The 23544-nt window shown below is 38.9% G+C and overlaps 1 protein-coding gene across 2 annotated transcripts in view; it reads right to left on the bottom strand.

Annotated features, from left to right (window-relative positions):
• The window catches only part of gnao1a (guanine nucleotide binding protein (G protein), alpha activating activity polypeptide O, a), a 123224-nt gene that overhangs the window by 41192 nt on the left and 58488 nt on the right, over positions 1 to 23544 (bottom strand). For both annotated transcript variants that reach the window (XM_023287417.3, XM_035955889.2), the window contains exon 4: positions 1240 to 1400. In XM_023287417.3, coding sequence (XP_023143185.1) covers positions 1240 to 1400 — 161 coding nt within the window. The remainder of the gene's footprint in view (positions 1 to 1239; positions 1401 to 23544) is intronic.

The raw sequence follows: 23544 nt of genomic DNA, 5'->3' as shown, positions 1-23544 counted from the left end.
TGTTTCAGTACAGAGAGAGACATTTTGTAATGAATCCCTGTTTGTAAAACTGCATTCTGTTGACCTGCAGACTGACACGGGTTAATGTCTCTTTTGAATTTTAATTTAATATACTCCATTGATCCCACAAGGGGAAATTTCTTCTTTTGCTCTGGGGTCAGAGGTCAGAGCCCCTGGGGCAGATAGGGCTCAAAGTGACCCCTTCTTCACCGGCTTCACTTGGTTGTATAAATAGCTGCTCATATTTTCATAATTTTTCACTTCTTTCTGTTCTGAAACTTTTCCTTCTGCATTCATCCAACTGTGAGGGATTGTAGTCTGTGAGCTATGACTGCAACTGCATCACTTAAAACTGCAATATGTCATAATGCAGACTTGATTTAGGAATTTTGTCTTTAGGGTTTGAGGGCTCGACAGATAGGTTATCTTTGTTTTTTAGGGCTGATATTGATGCCAATTGTTGCTAATCAAGGGAGGCCGATAACTGATATTTGGAACTGATATGCATTAAATGTAATGTTTTAGCAGCATGTGATAGCAGAGAACCTGTCATTGATAGTTAGGCTCCTTCATTAATAAGGGTGCTATAACTTAATATGTAGAGTAGAAATAGGAATGATTAAATCCAGTTGCTCTTCACTGTTTATGTTGGATCCCCTCAGATTGATCAAATTGGTGTTCTTCTTTATTTTCTTAATCTTTCACTGTTCTATCTCTTTTATTGCCCACTAAAGTCCATATCATAAAACATCAATTATTAGTTATTATGTTCCAGACTCAGTTTCAGGTTAACCTGTGGCTGCCTTCTAACTTAGCCATTAGCATAGCCTTAGCCACTGTGACAGAAGCTAATCGCTGGTTTGTTTCAGCGGTTTGTGTTTGTTGTTCAGTTTTTGCTGCTTGAGAGACTTTTTTGAAACCATAGAGTGATGACAAAGAGAGGACGTTGCATCAAACCTGAAGGAGTGCATTTAATTTCAATAATCAACAATCGGTAAATTAAAATTCCGATAATCGGAAAAAATGCCAAATATCGGCCACAATAATCAGTCAGGTATTAATAACATGATAATCAGTGCATACTTAATAGGGATAGATTTGTTATAAAGTATTTACTGTTTATATCAATAAAACTGAAAAAGCTTTGGTTCAAGAGTCAAATCATGCTTCGTGGTGTTACAATTCATTGTCCAGTCTTTACACAAACACAGAAACACATAAATGAGCACGAATACGTACTACTGCGCTGAATCGTTGAGCTGGTACTCTCGGGCGCGGCTGAAACACTCCTGGATGCCTGAGTCGGACCACAGACGCATCATGGCGGAAAGCAGCTCGGCGGAGTAAGGCTCCGTGTCCTCCATACGACTGACCACATCGCACACCATCTTAGCATCCGCCTGAAGGGAACACAAGAGGGAAGAAGACGAAAGAAGAGGTTAAACAAAACAAGCATCTTTTGAGTGACTCTGAATACGCCTGTAACATTAATCAACATATTAATTAAGAGCGTAACAACAAACAGGAGCATCCCAGTGCGGCAATGAGTCAACAGAGCTGATTTGTTCAAGTATGCTAATAATGATAATAGTGCATGTAATATGACTGTGCATGTGTGATATATTTTAATGTAGGATTATGAGACATGGCAGAAAAAGGGAAGAAAGCGCAACCTGGAGGGGAGTTTTAGCAGAAGTGGAGGATGAAAAGCCGAGAGAAGCGAGTTAGAGAGGATGATTACAGCGAAAGACGGGAGAAAAGAACAAGACTGTCGAAGATGGAATAGAATGAGTGTTTTCTGGCACACTTTGCTCCATTCATTCTCCAGGTGAAAAGCCTTCACAAAAGCATCATGTAAGGTCCGGGTGTCATTATGGAGCCCGAGACAAAAACACACCATGAAGCTGCTGCGGTTTCTGAAGAGGCCGGAGGTCAAATTGTGCATCAAATTGCAACGTGAGCAAACGTTCAAGAAGATGACTGACATTCAGATTTAACTGGCTGTTTAAAAGCTGCAAATGCTAACTCAGATAAAGTATATAATGATGGAATAGGAAACCTATTTGAACATTTCACAGCAGCTGGGCTTGGACAGAGGAAAAGCTTTTGTTTTTTTCTTTTTTGAGGGGTGCGTGTTTGTTTTTAGCTGCAGAAGGCCTAAAAGGAGGTTGTTGTCATGCAGCTGTGATCTGGTTCCTTCAGGGGCAGAGCCTGCTGATCTGCACTGGGCTCCTTACAGACAAAAGAGGGCAGATAAATCAACTCTTGGTAACCAATATATATTCGAAGAGGAGCCACTGTTTAGCTGTTTAGTGCCATATGATTACAAATGTCAGGCCAATAGGGTGCCAAGCATCCAGCTCTGGTTCACACCAGGATGTTTAAATACATTTAATCCTTGACATAAGCAAAGTATTAACCATGTGGCGCCAATTGTGAAGTAACATTTATTCACTGTGGTTGTTTTGGTAGAATCGAATCTGCCAGCATCATTTAATATAAATACTTTCTTTGTTTCAAAGCCATTTCCTTCAAAGGTTACACAAACCTGTTCTGTATTTGCATATATGTGTGTTCCAAGACGATTTCTGAGTGATTATGTGCCTTTGTTCAGTGTAAATTAGACCCATCATTCTGTGTTTATGGAAAATCTTAGCTTTGGTAAACCAACAGCAGAGATCTCCAGCAGTTGTTCACTGCCCCTCCTTTCTCTGCTTTGCTCTTTTTTTTAATCATTGATTTCTTTTCCCAGCATTTACACGCACCATGATCACTCTTGTTCATGTTAATAGTGCCAGGACACAGAGGCCCCAACCTTTGTACCGTTTTATCAGCACGTGAAGCCACCTCAGTGTAACAGAACACTTTGTCGTTTCCTGGTAAATGAGCTACCTCTAAGAAAAACCATATACATGCTTGTATTGATGACAGCAATGCCCTTGTGGTTCCAAATAATGCCCTGTTGAGGAGAAAAATGGCAAACATAACACAGTTTCAGAGATAGTGTAGCCTGCTGCTAAAACTGCAAAAACTGCATGACATAATGGCCAAACAATAGCAACTGCAAGGCCCTCTTTCCTGAACATATTATGAGGTATAAATTTCAAAAACATATCCAAACACTTGATCCTGAAGTGCACTATAAATCAGTGGAATCTAAAGCTGGAAATTCTTTCTTTGCTTTCTCTAAACAGAATACATTTAGTCATTTTTCCACAAGAACCTGTTTTTGCTAACAATATCAATAAGAATGTTTTTTTTTTTTTGGCTAGACTGTTCGCCGGTTTTACTGAAATGCATGAGATGCAAACCTCCACCAAAGCACACAACAAAAATGTTAACCTTTTAAAGCCTGAATTTAAATTTCAATTCAATTTGCTTTCCAGCTGGTGCTAAAATAAGTGGAGATTGTTAATTTGTCTACTACACATAGAACAGATATATCATAATAATAACAGATATACAATAATTAGATCCCACTAGATGCCCAGTCCTACGAGACACCAGTGCTTGCAAAATGTTCCGAGGTACGTATTGAATATGCACAAACTGGCATTGGTGGAATGGATACGTTATCGTGGCTGCAGTCTGAATGAAAGTGGTACGATGCGAATTCGCGACAACAGGCATCAAGGGGTTAAGTTTGGTTGCAACGATAACCCCAAGTGTGCTTCCCCTCTGGCTCCTATCATCCTTGTATATTCCTTAATAATGAAGGGCCTTTAAACTATATTGCTCCTAATGTGGCTGATGTGCAGGTTTCCCGAGGAGAGCTAGTCTGCCGCTGCCTTCGTACGCACCTACACACCTCCTGTGGTGGATTCTACATGCAGCAGAGACAGTAGTTTCCTTGCAAGACTGCCTTCAGAGTTCAAAAACACTCACAGCCCTGTCTTTCCACCGCCTCCACCTAAGCGACACACTCCGGGATGTTCGATCCGACAGCTGACAGACTCCAGGTAACTCTAAGCGTTAACCTCAGCAAGATGTGGCTTCCACCTGGCCATCTTCTTTGCCCTTCCAGGTTTTATGTGTAGCACAGTAAGAGGATTCTTTTATCTTTATCCTAATATATACACTACCATTCAAAAGTTTGGGGTCACTTAGAAATGTCCTTATTATTGAAAGAAAAGCAGTTTTTTTCAGTAGCGAAATTCAAATTAAACCTCTTGTCTCCTGATCCTGATTTAAAAAAAATAAAAAATCTCAAAATGACCAACAAATATCAATATCGACCGAAATTAAACAGCCCATATCATATCAAAGCTAAAAGGCTGGTAGTGTGCACAGATTTGATGTTTTTCTTACAACAGAGCAGGAAGATATCAATCTGGAAAAATATCACTATTGATGTGGACAAGACCTGAGACTTCTTGAAAAGGAGGGTCTTTGTCCGCTTCCAAATGGATTCAGGTTTCATTTGCAGTTTAAAAGTTTGATCAAAAAACCACAGCTATAGCACATATGTATGTGATTTTAGTGCATATTCAAAAATAATGCACATCTATACCTATTCATCTGCTGACTGTAAAAGGTTAAAAAAAAAAGCAATTTTCCATTAATCTGTAGCCTGAATCATTTATGCATAACCATGTGAATGTGTGAGTTATTATTGATCAATCAGAATGTAGAAACAGTTGAAAAGATGTGCTGAGCTCGTTTCTCAATAAATTGTGTGTAAAACCTGACCTGATCGCGAGTTTTATTTGCATTTTTATTTAAAGCATATCAGGGTATCATGATTCCTTCATCCTTGTTTATTTTTTATTTATGTGAGTAAATGTATTTATTTCAGTGTCTTTCACTGATGTCTTAATATTAAAATCATTATCTGTGCACCTTTTTTGAATTGGCTAAAGTTCAAACATTCGAGTAACACTTATTTTTGGTTGATCTTTATACATACATTTCATTCAAAATTCTCACCTGAAATTTAACATTTAATCTTGACATATTTATCAGCTGTATCACTCAGCTCTACAACATGAGACAAAAAACATCTTAAGCTTTGGTCAGTAGCAGGAAGCAATGAATTAAACTCACTGTGGCTCAGTCACCTCTGAGTCAGCATGCTTCACATGCAGGGAACTAAACATACAAACAACGCAACAGTACGTCACTAGCATATACAGTTTCACCCTGTTTCTATAAATGTGAATCACTCTGGCTCCACATATCGCTGAGTGGGCAAAATCAAATGCACAACACAGTTAAATATCAATGCAACTAATAGCTGTGGAGACAGATAATCTATGCAACATTATACCATTCTAACTCTATTGCTGGAACAATATATCACAAAGTTTTACATCATGAAGAATCCAATATATTTGTTTTTCAACCATTGAAACCGTACAGTGTCTGTCAGGATGACTGTTGTTAACCCCATGCTGTAATTTTAGCCAGACATTATAATTAGATTGCACAGCACTCAGGCTGAAATTACAATAACTGAAGGCATGATCTATTTGAGTTTCCACATGCTCGAGAAATTAACAGCATGCAAAAGCAATCAGGAGTACAATAACAGAATAATCACCTGAGTTTAGTGATTTGGCAGAGTGTGCCCATGCTCCTTCAGCAGCCTGATTAAAACTCACCTAGTCTGACACTCTTACACCTGGGAGTCACCCGGTGCGACCAGTGCAGCATCAAAACTGGCCCATTTCTGATTTCACAGAGGAGCCAAGCTAAACCGCCGTCATCTAGATGGTTAAAAAAGTCAATGGTGTCAAACAAAGGCTTCTCCAGCAGACAGGGAGTGGTTTCCAAATGGAACAGATTTTCTACGAGCTTTGATGAAACAATCCCCCTTTCTTTCCTTTTATTCATCTTTTAATAGACTTTCTACAAATTTGCACCAACTGAATTCTCCCTATTCTGTGCTTTTCTGTTTCGGTCTTTCTCCATCTTCTCATCTATCTTGACCACTGAGGCGCATCATTTGCTGTCACTCACCATTTCTGTAAAAACTAGAATTCTTACGCTCCTATATGCTCTGATATAGAGATTTATATCGACGATACATATGCCATTATCACACTCAGAATGCTTTCACACCAATCTGTTTAGGTTGAAATACAGTTTCATCTTTTAGTGCGGCTCTTGTGACAGCTGTCTGTCACAGTGAGGTGCCATAAAACATCTGAAATCAGGCTCTGTTCACACTAATGTGGATATTTTGGCGCAAAACAGACATTCTCTTTTATGTTTGGGTCTTTTATCCACGTGCAAACGTCGATTTAAAACACTCAAGACTTCTTCCGAGCAGCTCTAAAGTGCAGGTTTTTAAAAAGTGTAGTTTAGGTGCATCTGTGTGTCCATGAAAATCAAGAGTTTGGGAAGCAGCGATGTCACATTTCATGGCCATTGTTGCTTTGTGTAATGAGTATGAACCTAAAACAAGAACAACAATGGTAGATACAGCTTAAACCAGTTTCTTTACATTTGGTTAGCACTAGCAAATACAGGTTTACAACTTATTTTTGGCACTTCTGTACCACTTTACCAGCATGATTACTACAGTGTTTGTAGTTAGTGTACCATACGTATATGGAGATATTTTTAGTAAAATGATGGTTGTATGGATAGATTTTCTATTTTAAAAACAGGCATCAGTCTAGAAAAATGCCACTATTTGTGTGGACGAGATCTAATACTGCATGAAAAGGAGGGTCTTGGTCCACTTCCAGATGGACTCAGGTTTCATCTGTGGTTTGAAAGTTCGACCAAAAAAAACCCCACAGTCCGAGCACATACCTATAATATTATAGTGCATATTCCAAAGCTGCATCATTACACTTATCCATTTGCTGATTTCAACAGCTAAGAAGCGGTTTTCCAGTGAATATGTGTTGTAATGCACAGCCTAAATCATTTATTGATAACAATGTGAGCGTGTGGATTGTCATTGTTCATTTAAACTGTAAAAGGAGTTTTAAAAGATGTGTGCTAAACTTGTGCTCCACTGTGTCCTTTAGCAATTTGATCACCCTCCTCGCGACTCTAAGTTTTACTTTTTATTTATTGTCTATCAGTGCGAGATGATTCCTTTCTCCTTACTTATTGTTATTTAGGCAAGTAAATGTATTTATTGTGTTTTTCATTGTTATTTTAACACTAAAATTGTTACCCGTGCTTCTTAATAAATAAGCTAAAGTGGTTAAATTCAAATTAACATTTTTGTCTCCTGATATTTATGAAAACAGGTAATTTAAAAGTAGCAATAATTATCACTATCAAATGAAATTTAAGATTTTATCATAAATTTCTCAGCTACAGTATATCAGCAGCCCTACTGTATAAGAGACGAAAACATCTCAAGCTTGTCTTTCACTGTGCATTTTAGCAGTTTTTTAATAAAAAAATCAAATGAAACGAGGTAGTTGTATTAACCAGTCAGTTTGGGATAGGTTATGAAATCTTGTTCCATTCTGGATCCAGCTCCAAGTTGGTAAAACACACACACATTTGTTAAGACGTGTTAAACTCCACCAATCTTTTTTATTTTTTTTTGCCACTTTCTGATGTTACAACTGTCTGCAAAGAAAAGCAAAATGCACACAGACATGCTAACTTTATCTGCTTGATATTGTCTGATTGATAGAGCAGGAAAAACAATATTTCCACAGTGTTGTTTTTACGTACTTCAGATGCTGTTTTCCTTTGCAGTTAAAGACAAAATGAGTCAGGATGCGGTTAATAAACGTCACAGAGCAATGATAAAGTACGTCTACAACACCCTACACATTTTCACTATGAGGTTCAGGTGTGATAAAGAGTAAATAAATCACAGTACATTGTTTTAAAGGAAGACGTATCAACATTTTCCAACAAACAAATGACCCAAAAAGACCCAACACTGCATCCATATTCAATAAAATGCCACCAAACAGCATCTCCATACACAGTTATGACCCACACTGTAATATTACGCCTCCGTTGAGTCTTATTTCATGCTGTTTACCACCATTTGTGATAACCTCTGTAGCTCAGAGCTACAGGTGTGAAAGCAACCTCAGTATTATGGCTGTAAGTGACAGCAGATCATCATAATTTGAACCAAGTCGCCAGTCAATAAGCCTTCACCTAGAGCTGTTATTTTCTGTTTTTCCTTTTTGTCCTTTAGTTCATTACTGCTGGCAGTTTGTTCATTCCCATCCATCACTCTGTGGATCTCGGTGCACCATCTCTCCACCCCATGACCTCATCCAGTCAGTCTCTCTGTCAGCCATTAATCCCTCTATCATCATCTCTGTCTCTTTCCACCTGACCTCCGTCTGCACTCGCCTCTCATTAGCATTTTTCTGTCCTTCATCTCTCCTTCCATGCCAGCTCAGGGCCACCTTAGTTTTGTTTATACTCTTTTCGTCCTCCACTGGTGTCATGTTTCCCTTCCATCATTGTATTTCTGCATTTCCTGAGTCCCGTTGCCTTTAGCTTCTCACGCCATCCTTCCCTTCCTTGCCTGTCTCACTGTGTTTTGGTCAGTCTCTTCTCTTCACCTCCTACTCCACTAATTTTCTCCTCTATTTCAGTCTGTTCTGCCCTTTAATAAGTCCTCTCCTTCTCCCCGTTTCACCTTTATAGCAGCGACCTCAGCTGCACTGTCCTCTGCCGTGTCCAACTTTTTTTTTTGACTGTCACCAACGTGAGTGATGAATGTCGCTACATTTGTACCATAGATTGAGTTATTCTTGTGTATGGTTTATTTATATATATATATATACATATATATATATATATATATATATATATATATATATATATATATATATATATATATATATATATATATATATATATATATATACATACATACATACATACAAGTTTCTTTGTGAACTAAAGGGCTCCAGTAATTCATGCACACACAGACACTCAATCATATGCATGTTATATGTTATGTACAGTTAAAGTTTTATGAAACTTGTGGTCATTTGCAGCAGCGTTTTAATTCCATGCCATGCTTTTCATTTAAATTGCTCATTGCCTGACTGGTAGCTAAAAAAGTGTCACTCAGTCACTTTATCTGCCTATTGTTGTTGTGAGACCAAGTTCAATTTCTGCCGTATTTAGTCTTACAAGTCGCTCTTCTATCACTTTGTTGACCACTAATGGAAAAACCAGAAGCAGTCATGTGAAACAGGAGAACCAGAAAAGAATGTTAGCTGCTCAAAAGCAAAAGTTAACTAATTAAATGAGCCAGCAAAGGATTTACTAGATGAAGTCATACTGAAAGTTCCCCTTGCGGAAAACCAAATCACTAAACGTTGCTGTGCTGCTGATTTTCAGTGTTTTCCAGGTCATTCTTGAACTTCTGTTGCACGTTTATGGCTAGATTCAGATTCACACCTCTCATCTACCAAAGCTAGCAATCGGCTTGTGAACATAGTGAAAGTGGTGGAGACCAAAACAGAGCTAGAAACTGTTCATTTTAGACTTTAATTTATGCTAAAGTTAATGCTAAAGCTGCTTCCCCAAACAAATATTTGCTGACATAGAACTTATAGTCAACCTCATAAGTATACAATGCCATTCAGAAGTTTGGGGTCACTCAAAAATGTCCTTATTTTTGAAAGAAATACATTTTTTTTTCAATGAAGATAACATAAAATTAATCAGAAATACAGTCTAGCCATTATTAATGTGGTAAATGACTATTCTAGCTGGAAATGGCTGATTTTTAAAAGAATATCTATATAGAGGTACAGAGGAACATTTCTAGCAACCATCACTCCTGTGTTCTAATGCTACATTGTGTTAGCTAATGGTGTTGAAAGGCTAATTGATGATTAGAAAACCCTTGTGTAGTTATGTTAGCACATGGATAAAAGTGTGAGTTTTCATGGAAAACATGAAATTGTCTGGGTGACCCCAAACTTTTGAACGATAGATTATATTATGTTAGAAGTGTTCTCGATTACAACAATAACTGATTAATGCAGAATTAGGTACTGAAAGTGTTTTGGTGTGCTGAGGCAAATTCAAAGCAGAAATCCTCTTGGTGACACAAACAGCATGTGCACAAGAACAGATCAGACTTCTATGATTTGGACACACAGGGAGGGTAATGTCGTTTTTACAAAATATGGAGGAGACAGGTGGCCAGAGTGTGAAGCCTCCAGTTCCGACACACTGACCTTTAAATCCTCTGAACTCTGCTGGATACACACATTCACAGTCACACACACCTACTCACACAAACAGACTGTGTATCTGTCAGGAAATGTGTTTGCATTATTCATTTTGGGTATTTTAATTCTGTTACACTCACATCAACACTATACGCTCACTTTTTATATGCTTTGGGTAGTTTTTGTTAGCTAGTTGGCTAGTTTCCATTCCATACGTGTTTTTTGTGTCATTGCTCTTGATGCTTTTAAACATCTACTTTTTGCTGTAGCTTTGCTCTGATGTGTGTTTGTGTTTTCCAGTCTAGTAACAGCCTCTCTGTCTGTTTACCTGCTCTAAATCCCCACCTGGACACAGAATAGACAATAATTGCCACCACCATCATCATCATCATCATCATCCTCCCTCCAACATCCCCCACATCTGCTCCTTTCTTACTTCTGTCCCAGCATTCAATAGCCAATCAGAGCACTCCCACACTTACTGCAGGACCTTTCATTTCTCTCTTATTGTCCACGATCTATAGCCAATCATCCCTCTGCAGAGTACATCAGTGCGCCCACTAACTATTTATCTTAACAGAGTTGAACCTATATCCACTAAACACACATTCATCCGAGTCTGTGTGTCATAATATAGAGGCGCCTGCAATTAGAGCAAACCTATCTACTCCACTTCAAGAGCTGCATGCATACATCACAAACATTACCTTTTCTGACCTTTAGCATTTACTGAGAACTGTACACTGTCCAGCCCACCTCATCTCCTCCTTCCTCCACTGACCACACTCATATCCTGCTTAATAATCGGCTGGTCTACACTTAAAACCACAAGACCTGGAGGCAGATTGACTCTGCATTCACTCAACAACTGCATAAACTGAGAGGAAACCTCAGCAGCAAGAGGCTTTAATATGTTTTCTTATATGGGTATTTGTGCTGTATAAAGAAAATGGCATATTGAAAGTGCGCACATAACTCTGAGGAGCAAACTACAGTCATAAAAGAGGGAAAGGTTCTCAGATTTCGTAAGCAGTTTGATTTATTCCACAGCAAGGTGAATTTCACAACATGATCGTATTTCTGAAACTAAGAATCAATAAATTTCCTTTGACTTTATGTTTGGTAGAAATAATTTTAAGAGGACAACCTACTTTCTTGCTCCTGTTGCATTTTTATACACTGTGGGCTCATTTTTCACCGCAATATAAAGTCCTGCACCTCAATGGAAACAGCACAAACATGACAACAAGCAGAGATCATTTCTATTACTATTGTTGCAAAACTTTTAAAATAAATCAATATGTACAACATTTGCTGGTGTTATCAATTCTGGGAAAAAGGGACTCCATATTCTATAGATATATTATATGACATATTTTTTTTCTCCTACAACTTGCTGACAATTTGCTCTACTATATACAGTTACTAAACCATTCTTCATTATTTAATTGGTTAAATGTAATTATTTTTTTCCATCTCTCTTTTTGTCCTCCCTCTGGTCATTAAGCATGAGGTTTATCTGAAATATCATTGAATTTCCAGCTAAGTGATTTGTGGTTTCTCAGTTGCAGTGAAAAATGCCAAGTTTTTAGACATTTACAAGATTTGGTCAGAACAAATTATTTCTTTTTGAGAATTTTCTTAAATTAGACCTATGGATGAAATATCACAAATGTAGGATTATTCTTGGCTTTTAAAAAAAAGTTTAACACCGTTTATGCTGACAAAACTGCACATGATACATCATATATCCTCGGGAAGTTGAAAATCTGATGATTCTTTCAATTGTTATAGTTTCTTTTTATGATAAATGGTGTAATTTTGAAAAAAAATGAAAGAAAACATGCAATTCAAAACCACTGGTGGGTTTTAGGGTTTAGAGCTGAAGCTGATGAAGATGTCATAGTATTTGCAGGTATTTTTGGAAGCAAAAGAAAATTTTGACCCAACGTTAGAATATCAGAAATTGAAGTGATTAGAATTTATCCTGTGGGAAAAGAAGACAAACACATTTCTGTTCTGATGAATCCAATATATCTGCTATAAATCAGTCAAATCTAGTTTGTGCAATCTTAGTTTTAATTATGATGGCAATGACATTGACTAGAATCATTTTTATTTACTTGTTAGTGATCATTTTGTGGAGAGAAAAGTCCAGCTAATCAGGTATGGTTTTATATGACTGATATATTTAAGTTACTGAACAATAAAAATAAATGAACTCTTGTCCTGCTTGACAATGACTAAGGTGACTGTTTTCCACAACTTCTCAGCTCTTCCCATTTATGTCACATTCAACATATTGTATCAAATAATTTCATCTGAAAACATCCGTGTGTGTGGAGTGTGACGGAGAAGTTTATTGTGGCTATATCATTCTTGTTTTTTCTGTCAAAGCATTATGAAAAAATCTGCCTCACAAAATAACCGTACGAGGGGCTACGTGTGACTCATTCGCCCTCTGACAGTTTGGTCAGTAGTGTTTTTGCAGGGCAGTGACAACATCCATGAGCCATATCTACATTTAACCCAAGTCTGCTCTTTGTCCAGCTGAGAGAACGTCGCACTCCGAACACGCTTTCTTTAAAACATTGACCTGAAGCTCTCTTCAGCTGTCCTCCTCTGCTCGGCACCGATGCCCTTCAGAGGGACTGAATCTGATGTAAATGTGTTTCAGAGACGAGTAAAGCTCTCTTCTGGCTTCCTCCCTGCTACTGATGCTCTGTCTGCAGCCACACAACGCCTGATATGGAAGGAGAGGGAGGCGGCGTGCTCGTACATCTGGGTGTGTTAGTATGAATGAAGGATGGCGCAGGAAGAAACTGAGGCCGCTTTCTGTTTGTGTGTTTGTATGTGTGCCCAGACACAGTGTGTTTCAGTTGGAAGTACTGGGCAGTGGGCCACAGACACACTTAAAACCCACAGCCAAAGCCAAGGATACTGTTTAAACAGACATATTGGAAGCCACAGGGTCAGTATGTGAGTGTGTGTCTGTGTTTGAGCTTGTGTGACAGTAATGGACTTCAGGGAAGCACAGTGGAAATGCTGCTTCTTTTTGTCCTCGTTTTAAACTTCTGCACAGAAAAACAGCACAGACAGTTGTCAAGGAAACGACGCGAGTAATTATCTTTTAACCTTCGTCCAATTAAGCAAGCTGCTCTCACCTATGAAGACACAATTACTAGGGACAGACTGAATATTGTGGCCGACATTTGGCATTTTCCCGACGATCGGTATTGTTATTTTTATTGAGCGATTATCAATAAGTTAAATGTGCTACTTCAGGTCTGATGCAGCCTCCTCTTTCTGTCTGTCATCACTCTGTGGTCTTACACATCTCTCAAGCAGCAAAAACTGAACAAGAAACACAAACCAGGAAATCAGCTTCTCTCCCAGTGGCTAAGGCTACGCTACCGGCTAACGGCTAAGTTAGAGGGCAGTCAAAGTTTAACCTCAAACAGAGTCTGGAAAACAACCATTAATAATGCTTTAAGATATGGACATTAGTTAGCAATAAAAGTGACAGAACAGGGATTAAGAAAGTAGAGAAGGACAGCAGATGTAACTGCAGGAGACAAACTCAATAATCTCAGTTGATCCCACATAAGAGAGGAGAATGTTCTAATTTAATCACTCCTATTTCTATTTTACATATTCAGTTACAGTCACCCTTATTAATGAAGAAGCCCAGTGATGAATGACAGGTTCTCTGCTATCACATGCTGTTAAAACATTATATTTAATGTATATCGATTCTCAGCCTTTCTTGATTGCCAATAATCGGCATCGGTATTGGCCCTGAAAAACCCATATCGGTCGATCTCTAATAACTAAACTAAAACATAATGTTTGGGCTCAACAGAAATATTACACAACAGTTTGCATCAGTCTTTGAGTTATGACTCAAATGAAATTACCAGTCTTAACCATCTGAAACTGTTAGGAAAAGGGATAATACCTGAAAACCTGAACTCAAGGTAAGAAAAATTAAGTATCAAGCAATTACATTAAGTTACCTCAATTTGATTTTAGCTTTACATCAACTAACACAGAACACTGAAAAACATTATTATGTCAATGCAACCGACTAAAATAATGTTTTCCACTTGAAGCATCTTGCAACTGTGCATTTAATTAAGTGGTGGGAATAGGTCCCTTTATTTTCTTTTTAGATCTGCCTGTAATATGTGCAGAAAAACTAACTAAGTTACACCACAACAAGAATATAGAAACATATTTTCAGTGGTCGCAATTGTAGAGTACCAAAAGGACGCACAAAATTACACCAAAACCAACATTAACATGCAGGTCGGCAATAATCACATTTGTCCAAGAAGGCCTTTTGCCTTTTTTTGCAACCAAAATAGAACATTTTACTGCAAGTATGCAAACCTTACATTGTCTTATATGAAGCTAGATTCTTTGTGTGTGTGTGTGTGTGTGTGTGCGTGCGTGCGTGCGTGCGTGTGTGTGTGAGAGAGATATTACACTCTGAATTCTATAAATTTGCCCAAATATGAACAACAGTTTTATCAAGTTACACAAGTTTTGGGTAATTCGAATCTTCCGGCCACATTCTTATCTCAGCAATGCTTTTCCTGTCCCAGTCAACATGATGAACAAGCACACAACAAGAATCTATAGCAACACCAGAAACTATATGAAAAATGTAATTTAATGTAATATGCTGATATTTAGCATGTTTAGGCCTAATATTCACTACTGTCACAATTTTAGTTTATCTTCTTAGCGCGCTCAACACCAAATACAGCTGTGACTTTTGGGAATATCATTAGTCTTCCAGTTGTTTCGTCGCAAACCAACATATCGGACCTGATGATGGAAAGTCAGGAGCCAATACTTTTTGTCCTGAGGGATTACATGTGTCTTCGTATGTATAAAAACAGTGTGAAGCTGATTTAAGCACTGACGTGGCCCAGGTACTACATTTCCTCAACAGATGCTGTTCTGCTGAATGGGTTTCTTGAAAAAAGCTCTTGATAACCAGTTTACTTGACTAAATGTACCTCCTATTTGAGGTTTATGTCAGCACAGCAGCCATAAAACAGACCTACCTAATCTTATATTTACCATTTGAGAGGCTGATGTTGAAATCACAGCCAGTTTGCTTTTAAATATCCCATTTGTCGTGCAGTCATTTATCAACAGCATTAATCACTTGGCATTAAATCCTGACTTTTTATTACAAACTTGAGTAATTTAGGGAACACAAGCAGAAACAAATGCGTACGGGGAAGCCAGTTTAACTGACTGCTGAGTAATTAATTACACATGAAACTGAAATAGCACATGCTGGGCTGCCATCATGGGTCAGCTTCGATTAAACATACCATGTAATAGATGTTACTGAACAGATGACGTCTTCTCTCTCATTCACATTTTCTCAGTCGTCTTCTCTGGCTCAGTGGATTTCTGTCATGTGTTTAGAGATTCTGATTAAAGCGACTCTTTGTTTCATTCCATCTTATGTAAAAGGGACATCAAACGTATTTACTTTGTATCTCAGCCATACAAAGACATGAAGTCACACACGACACACTGCCACAACATTAAAACCGCTAACAGGAGAAGTGATCGATCACCTCGTTGAAGTGCAACGTTCTGCTGGGAGGCCTTTGACACGTACCGCCCACCTAAGCATTGCTGTTCTCCATGGCAACGGCACTCCCTGATTTCAGCAGCAGGCCTCCCACAGCAGGTCAATACATTCTGCTACACTGAAAAATACTGCCCAGGATGCTAGAAGAACACGATCAAGAGCTCAACATAGCGAACTACAAACTCCAACTAGTGCTAATCCACAGAGGCTCCACACAGCAACCCACAGGACACAAGAGATCCAGTGTGTCAGGACTGTTTTGGTGTCACAAGGGCGACTTTCACAATGAAAGTCAGGCGGTTTCAATATTGTGGCTGATCGGTGTATATTCTAAACTTCAAACTAGCTCTGGAAACTGGACTGCATAACATATATCTGTAGGGTTATTCAAGCAAAAGCATGTCTGCTGTAGATGATCATGAAATAACTGAATGAACCCTTGACTACTGGTTGATGGTTCAAAGTCATATGTTACACCTCAAAGATTAGATTGGGATGCGGAGTTATTTTGATAAGTCAGGGTGTAAAAAGACACAATTACAAGCTGATTTTTTACATTTTTTGTCCGAATACTGACAGAAAATCTACTGCAAATGTGTTCTGTTGATATTTAAATATTTATCAAATTTCGATTACTTGAGATAAAATAAAAATAGACCGAATTAGGACACTGATCTGATTTGACAGATCATTTCATGGCCCATGTTGTCAATTATGATTTTTCATTAAATCTCCCCCCCGCCCCCCTCGATTTCAGTACAAATTTCAGAGCTTCTGCAATCAGTTACATGTATTTAATCATGGCTGCTGACTTAATTGTAAGTAATTTTTAACCATTATTCTTATGAGTCCCATGTTGTGAAGTTTACTAATTTAAAATTTGCAGACTTAGTATTTATTATTATTATTGGTGGTGAAAAAATAGATCTGTGCATCCAAAAGTCATGATAAAAGACAAGAGAACAAATTAAACTTTTTTATTTACTTATAAAATAATATCATTATCAGCTAGATAAGAAGAAAATGACCTGAAATGTACAATAAAACAAATAAAGTAGCATCATATATACTAGGAGAACATTGGAGACATTTGAAGCTACAGCCACTGTATTGGCTTTTCATATTAAACAAGAACTTACTCTACAATTTGCATAGTTTATAGAGATTTTGACCAGTGTGACAAAATATGTTTGCATAAGGTCAAGTAGAATAAGAACGCAACTCTGTTTGAGTCAACAGGTTTCATTTTGTGGCACTTATTCCATTTATAAATGCCTGAGACGTACACAAATGACACAAGACTGCTCACATAAATAAATCAGGCGAATAACAAAGATGCAGGTATTTTGACAGAAAAATTCTACATATATGAGTGTGTTTGTGTGTGTTTTGCTGTTGACGTCACGAGGAGCATCAGCCAATCAGATACGCAGAGAAAAAGAACATGACAGGCGTTCTCTAACAACGCTCCCATTTCTCTGGCTCTGTTTTTCTCTTCTGTCCCACCCCTTCTCCTCTCTCTTCTATTTTTGGACGTTATCTTCTTCATCCCTTTTGTCAATCACTCCTCCTCTCCTCCTCTCCTCGCCTTCTCCTACTCTAACATTTAATCACTCCATCCTGTGGTCGAGCCTCACATGACGTCGTCGGAATCAATTAATGGTTGCGCACACGTTTCACTCTGTTGTTCATCTCCTTTGTTTTTCTATCTCTTCACTTTATTGTTTCATCTCATCGCCATCTCCTCTTCTTCCTCCTCTGTCGTCTGCTGGCTGAGCGAGACGCCCCACCCTCTTTTTCTGCTCGCTCTCTCTCTCACTCCTCCGCATCATGTGACTCTCAGCTGCAGTTGCCATGGCGACCATTCCTCATTTCCCGGGAATGCAATCTTTTCTCTGATTCTCTCTCTCCCTTCCCATCCTCTCTGCCGCACCCTCCTCCTCTCCTCCTTCTCCATCAGCATCATCCTCCCTTTTCCTCCTTCTATCCATCCCTTCCTCACCTTCCTCACCCTCCTCTCCTCCCTTACTCGCACCACCTCCTCCTCCTCCTCCTTCTATTTTCCATATTTCGAAAGATCTTCTGCCTCATCCTCCCTATTTTAATTCAGCCCATGTTACTGATATAGATGTCAGACAAACACCCAAAGCATCTGGAGGCCGACTCACCACCTCCCTCACCCGCCCTTCTCCCCCCAACTCGGTCTCTCCCACTCCCTCCCCTCTCTGTTGCTAAATAATGTAAGTGATGAAATATTTAATTGTTGTTCAGCCCTCCTGTAGACTGCCTCAGTGGAGCCCTGACAGACACATATGTATATATATGTGTGTGTGTGTGTGTGTCTTCTCCAGTGGTGCTTCCGCTGCCACCCTGACTGGGCTTCCTGCAACCACACCCAACACACCGCACACGCACACGCACACACACACACACACACACACGCACACACACACACACATGGAGGAAGGAAGAGGCGGATATGGGGCATGTACAGTATGCGCTGTTATACGAGTGGATCGTTAAAATACACTTAAGTTAATAGAAGGCAGAAAGCGCAGTAAAAACTCAATGCTACTGTCCCCACCTCAGCTCGGGGAGATCATGTAAAAAGACATGGAGACACTTTGAGCACGCAGTCATGAGCATTGTGTGTGAAAAGTATTCGCAAGACGAATAAATCCACCTTTTGTTGATCACAGTGTTGTAGTGCTACGTCTCCAAATGGGAACTAATCACAGCAGCAAATGGTGGATGTACAGCGAGCTTCCTGAGCATGTGTCTGCACCATTTGGGCTCTGATTTCTGCAGTGAAATCTCCGATTTTATTTCAAGACGGATTTCTTTCATCTTTGCTCGGTGTGTTTCTTCAGTGTTCATTTTATTGCTGTTTGTCTGGGAGTCAGAGCTACTGGTTTACTAATTAAGTGCTTCTTTCTTGATACTGTAGTCAACTAAGAAGTAAAGTAACAAATGATATTTGTCACTATTAGTCCTGTTTACAACAAGCCAAAGGTCAGTTAGACTCTTGCCATGAACACAAGATTAATGCGTAACTCTCTGAACACCAAGCAACTTCTGGACACTTTGTCTGCTCCTGAAACATTCTGCTCACATTTCATTGAAATAGAAATTCCTAGACCTCATTGGGAACAAAAAAAATTATGGCTAGAAGTAGAGAGAACTCAACAATGTCTTTGTTTAGTATGGTGCAATTATAATGCCAAAAATCATTTTAAAAAAACATAAAAAAGTAAAAATTAAAGTCGAAATTCCTTGATTATTGACTATGTCACAAAAATTAAGAAAAACTTGGAACCAACACGTGCAGCATTTTTCCAACTGCCACTAGATGTTACACATAACATAAAAATATATATAAATATATAAATGTTTTTTTCTGTGATTGTCTTTTATCAGCTTTCTGTAAGCACAGCCTGCAGTTCAATCCAGTTTATCTAAAAAGTCCCTGAATTTCTGTCGTGTAGCTGTTGGTTACAGCTGAGTCACTAATGGCTTCTCAGATGTGGAAAAGAGTGTAGAATTTTTTATTTTTTATTTTTACAGATCCTTGTTTGAGCAAAGGATTTATTTTTTTTTGACTCTCCAAAACGGGTTACATGGTACATAAACGTTAATTTAGGCTCACAAATTGTTAAACCAATTCCATAAATGGCATATTTGCTTTAATCAAATAAAAATCTTGTAACAATTTAATGTGTGCCATTACGCTTTGAATTTCTGTGCTTCACGTTTCCCAGCACCAGTTACATGTGACCCTTTTTCCACAAAAATAAGTATAAAAAAAGGATTCATGGGAAGAAAGTTGTCATCTCTGCTCTCTCACACCTGCACCAACACACCACATTCTTAAATTAAAAGCTGTGTGTGCTCCATTGCAGCTGTTCTGGAGTTTAAATAAAGATGTGAAGCACTAATTTTAGTTTAATCTTTAATGTGTGTCTGCGCCCATCTCCAAATCTAGATCAACAACACACTCACCAAACTGTAACCTACATCTCAGACATCAACCAGTCCCATCACCGCCGAGAATATTGAACGAACCGTTCAACCACAATCGGCGCGACATAAAAATCCCTGCCACGCCCGATGCGATTACTGAATGACAGTGAAAAATGGGGCACGGGTGGGAAATGAACGGGTTTGTACGCTAAGTGTGTTAGTACAGGACCACTGGATGGAATAAATTCACTCCCTACACCTACACACACACACACACACACACACACACACACACACACACACACACACACATATCAGGAGCTCCATCTGTCTTTGTCAACAGCCATTCTTTAAAAAAAAAAAAGCCCTACAACAGCCATTTTTCTCCCCATCTCCAACCGTCTGCTCCTACTCGTGCTGGCCTGGTACTTTCTCATTAAAGATCTCCCGCTATGTTGTACTTTCTCCTTTCTGTGCTCCTGTGTTTTTGGATTCTGTGCTCTGCAGTAAACCACTCTGCTGTTTCCTTTGTGTCACACTGTGGTTGGTGGTCTTTTGTGTTTTGCACACTGATTGCACTAACGATTCGTTGTTTCTGTGCTTTGTTGAATTCCCCCTGTGTGTTATTAATATTCCTGCGATTTTAATCAACAAACATGATATCTTTCTGCTTTTCCTGAATTCAGAAATGCACTGTAAGTCAATCTAAATGTGTATATTGTTTGTCAGAACTGATAGAAAATGCTTTCTTTTTGTTGTCCAGTCAGAGGAACACAGAAACACAATTTGCAAAGTTTTAACATTTTCAACTGTTTTACAAAGAAATACCACTTTCTGATGAAGCAGACTGTTTATATGAAGGGGTTTAAAGCTGTTGCTTGTAAATCTAGATTATTTTTAATACTTTATCGATAAGTAAGGAGCTCTTCAGAACAACAACACTGAAAAAAAATTGATGTATTTTTCCCCGCAACTTGATCTATTTGATCTTTTTGGCGTCATGTTTTAATGATGCCTGCTTTAAAACAAAGTACTTTTGGTTCTTGACTACAAAACAAGTTTAACAAGTTAGCAAATTTTTCTGCACTTTTTATAGCTCGGATTCCTTTATTTTATTCTGTTGTTCAATGCGATTTATTTATTATTATCAAGTGGTAAACAGCCTGATTTTCCATGCAGCTCCCAATAAAAATCTAGATTCCCTTTATTTGTCTGTTCCTTTGTTTTTTTCTTTCTCAAGCAAACTCTCCTCCTTTTCCCTCATTAACTGCCACCCCTCTTCCAGCTCCGAGCCCTCCAACTCTCTCCCGGTTCTTTTCTCGCCATGCCTTTGGAGTATCGGGCTCTCGTCCAATCTGCCTCTCTGTCACTCACTGTGTCTTTCTTCTCGCACTTCATCTATACTTAGATCCAGGACTGAGCTCTCTTTCCAAACATACCTCATCCTCAGAGTGAACCGCACGCACATGTGCACCGTACGCTGAATGTCAAATAAACTCGCACGAAACGCTAAAACAACGCTCACTGAGTGAACCTTGGAAAATCTTTTCAAGTGAGAGATTCTCAAATTTGTGAGAGCTGTTATATAAAGCACACAAAGTGAAGAAGCGCAGCAGTGTTTAGGAGAACAAGTACCGTTTGGGTGTCGGCTCTGTGGCAGTTCATCAGGCTAATTATACACATTGTGTGTATTGCAGCCTGCGAGTGTATATTTGTGCTCTGCTGTCATCTACACAGCCATCAAGAGTGTGGACTTTTAATTATAATGTTAGTTTATCACCTGTTATGTGCCAAAGTTTGGCAGCGCCGCAGAACATTTAGCTACTGTGCGTTTGCTACAGCTCCTGAGAAAGTTTGAATTTGAAATACGTTAAAGCTGGAGTACGCAATTCTAATCCAATATATACTACCGTTCAAAAGTCTGAGGTCACTTAGAAATGTCCTTATTTTTGAAAGAAAAGCACATATAAATACAGTCTCGATATTGATAATGTGGTAAATGACTATTCTAGCTGGAAACGGCTGATTTTTAATGGAATATCTCCATAGGGGTACAGAGGAACATTTCCAGCAACCATCACTCCTGTGTTCTAATGCTACATTGTGTTAGCTAATGGTGTTGAAAGGCTCACTGATGATTAGAAAACCCTTATGCAGTTATTGTTAGCACTTGAATAAAAGTGTGAGTTTTCATGGACAACATGAAATTGCCTGGGTGACCCCAAACTTTTGGACAGTTGTGTATGTCACTGTTCAGCTGATAATTAAAGGAATTTCATGAAAAAAATGTCTTTAAATTCTTCAGATGTGTAGATTCATGAATTTTCTGTCACACGTATTAAGTTAAACTGAATATCTGGTTATGAAGGCACCATGTCAGGTTCCTGAAATAGTGACTGAATGATTATGAGAATTTTTATAGTTATTTGTGGACTAAATGAAGACATGAAAAGCAGCAACAACAAAAAAAAATCAACAAAGACAATTTTGTGAGCTGTCAAAAAGAAAACAACTGCACAATTCATAACTGTGGTGACCTGCGTTGTTTCGTACAATAACTCACTTGATCTCAGTGTGCAGGTCATGAAGAGCAGGCAGTCACAAGACTGTTGGAGAGGGGAGGGTAAAAGGAGTGCTGCTGTGTTTGAATGGGGAACTATTTGAAAGAAAGTACAAATATTTTGCCTGTGATGAATTACCCTACAACAGACAGCAGATTCTGACGCTGAAATAATAATAATAAAAGTGAAAAATATCCAGTAAATATGTGAATAATGTTAGTGATTTATTGTACATTGTCTGGAAAGGTTTTTCTTTTCTTTTAAGGCAATTTTACTTCATGCAGTGACACATTTGTTTGTGCTTAAACACAGTCAATCGAAGCACAAATGTGAGATCTTGCAGCGATTGTAGCATTTGCACTGATGTAACAGAATCCCAGCGTTTGCTCAGAGATAGCGAGGCAGAAGGAGGGAGGAGGAGGAGGAGGAGGAGGAAGGCATGGAGAGACACCGAGGAGCAGAGGAGAAGATGGAGAAGGAGGAGAGGAGAGGAAAAACAGAGCGACGGCATGAAAATGAGACGAGAGAGAAATTGCTGGGGCCCCCGTTCCGACCAATAGCGCACGAAGAGACGAGGCCAAAACGCGGCACCCAATCGCGCAAGAGCTAACCGGTCAGGTGACGGCATAGCTGTGTGTTCCATAGAGGTGGCCGGCTAGCCTGGTTGCTACGGCAACCGGTTGGTATCCTAGAGACTGGCAAAGGGGCTTATAGAAAACTGAATGGTAAGACGCCCAGAGAAAAGAAAGACATGGAGCAGAAGAACAAGGAGAAACCTCACCCCATATCCGAGAGCGGAGAATTGAGACACATTTGAAAACATATAATGACGTGAGGGCGTGCGCTTGAGTGTTAGAGATAAGAGCTGCTGAATTTAGGATTATCTTATTTTTACAGCCACAAACGTACACGGCAGAGAAAGCACAGACTACTACAGTCAGGTGTGATGCTTCATTGAACTATAAATAATGGCTTTTGACACACACCAACACTCAGATACGTTGAAGCGTGATGAGCCCAGCCTGGATCAGCCTGGACTGTGTGTGTCGGTGAATCATCTGTCAACGAACAGAGGTGTGTAAGTGTTAGTGTGATGTACTTATGGGCTGATGCTGCCTCGAAAAACCTTGAAAAACACTCACAGTCTACTTTTAATAGTAGAGCTTCAATATTAGCCTTAAAACTCAGTCTGTAGAAATAATCAGCCAATTTTGAAACATATTAGAGAATTAAAATGTATCATCATTGCCTGCTTTGGACAATATCA

Source organism: Amphiprion ocellaris, chromosome 3, assembly GCF_022539595.1.
Source record: "Amphiprion ocellaris isolate individual 3 ecotype Okinawa chromosome 3, ASM2253959v1, whole genome shotgun sequence".
NCBI classification, from domain to species: domain Eukaryota; kingdom Metazoa; phylum Chordata; class Actinopteri; family Pomacentridae; genus Amphiprion; species Amphiprion ocellaris.
The sequence above is the reverse complement of the archived record's forward strand: the minus strand, read 5'-3'. Positions and strand labels throughout refer to the sequence as shown.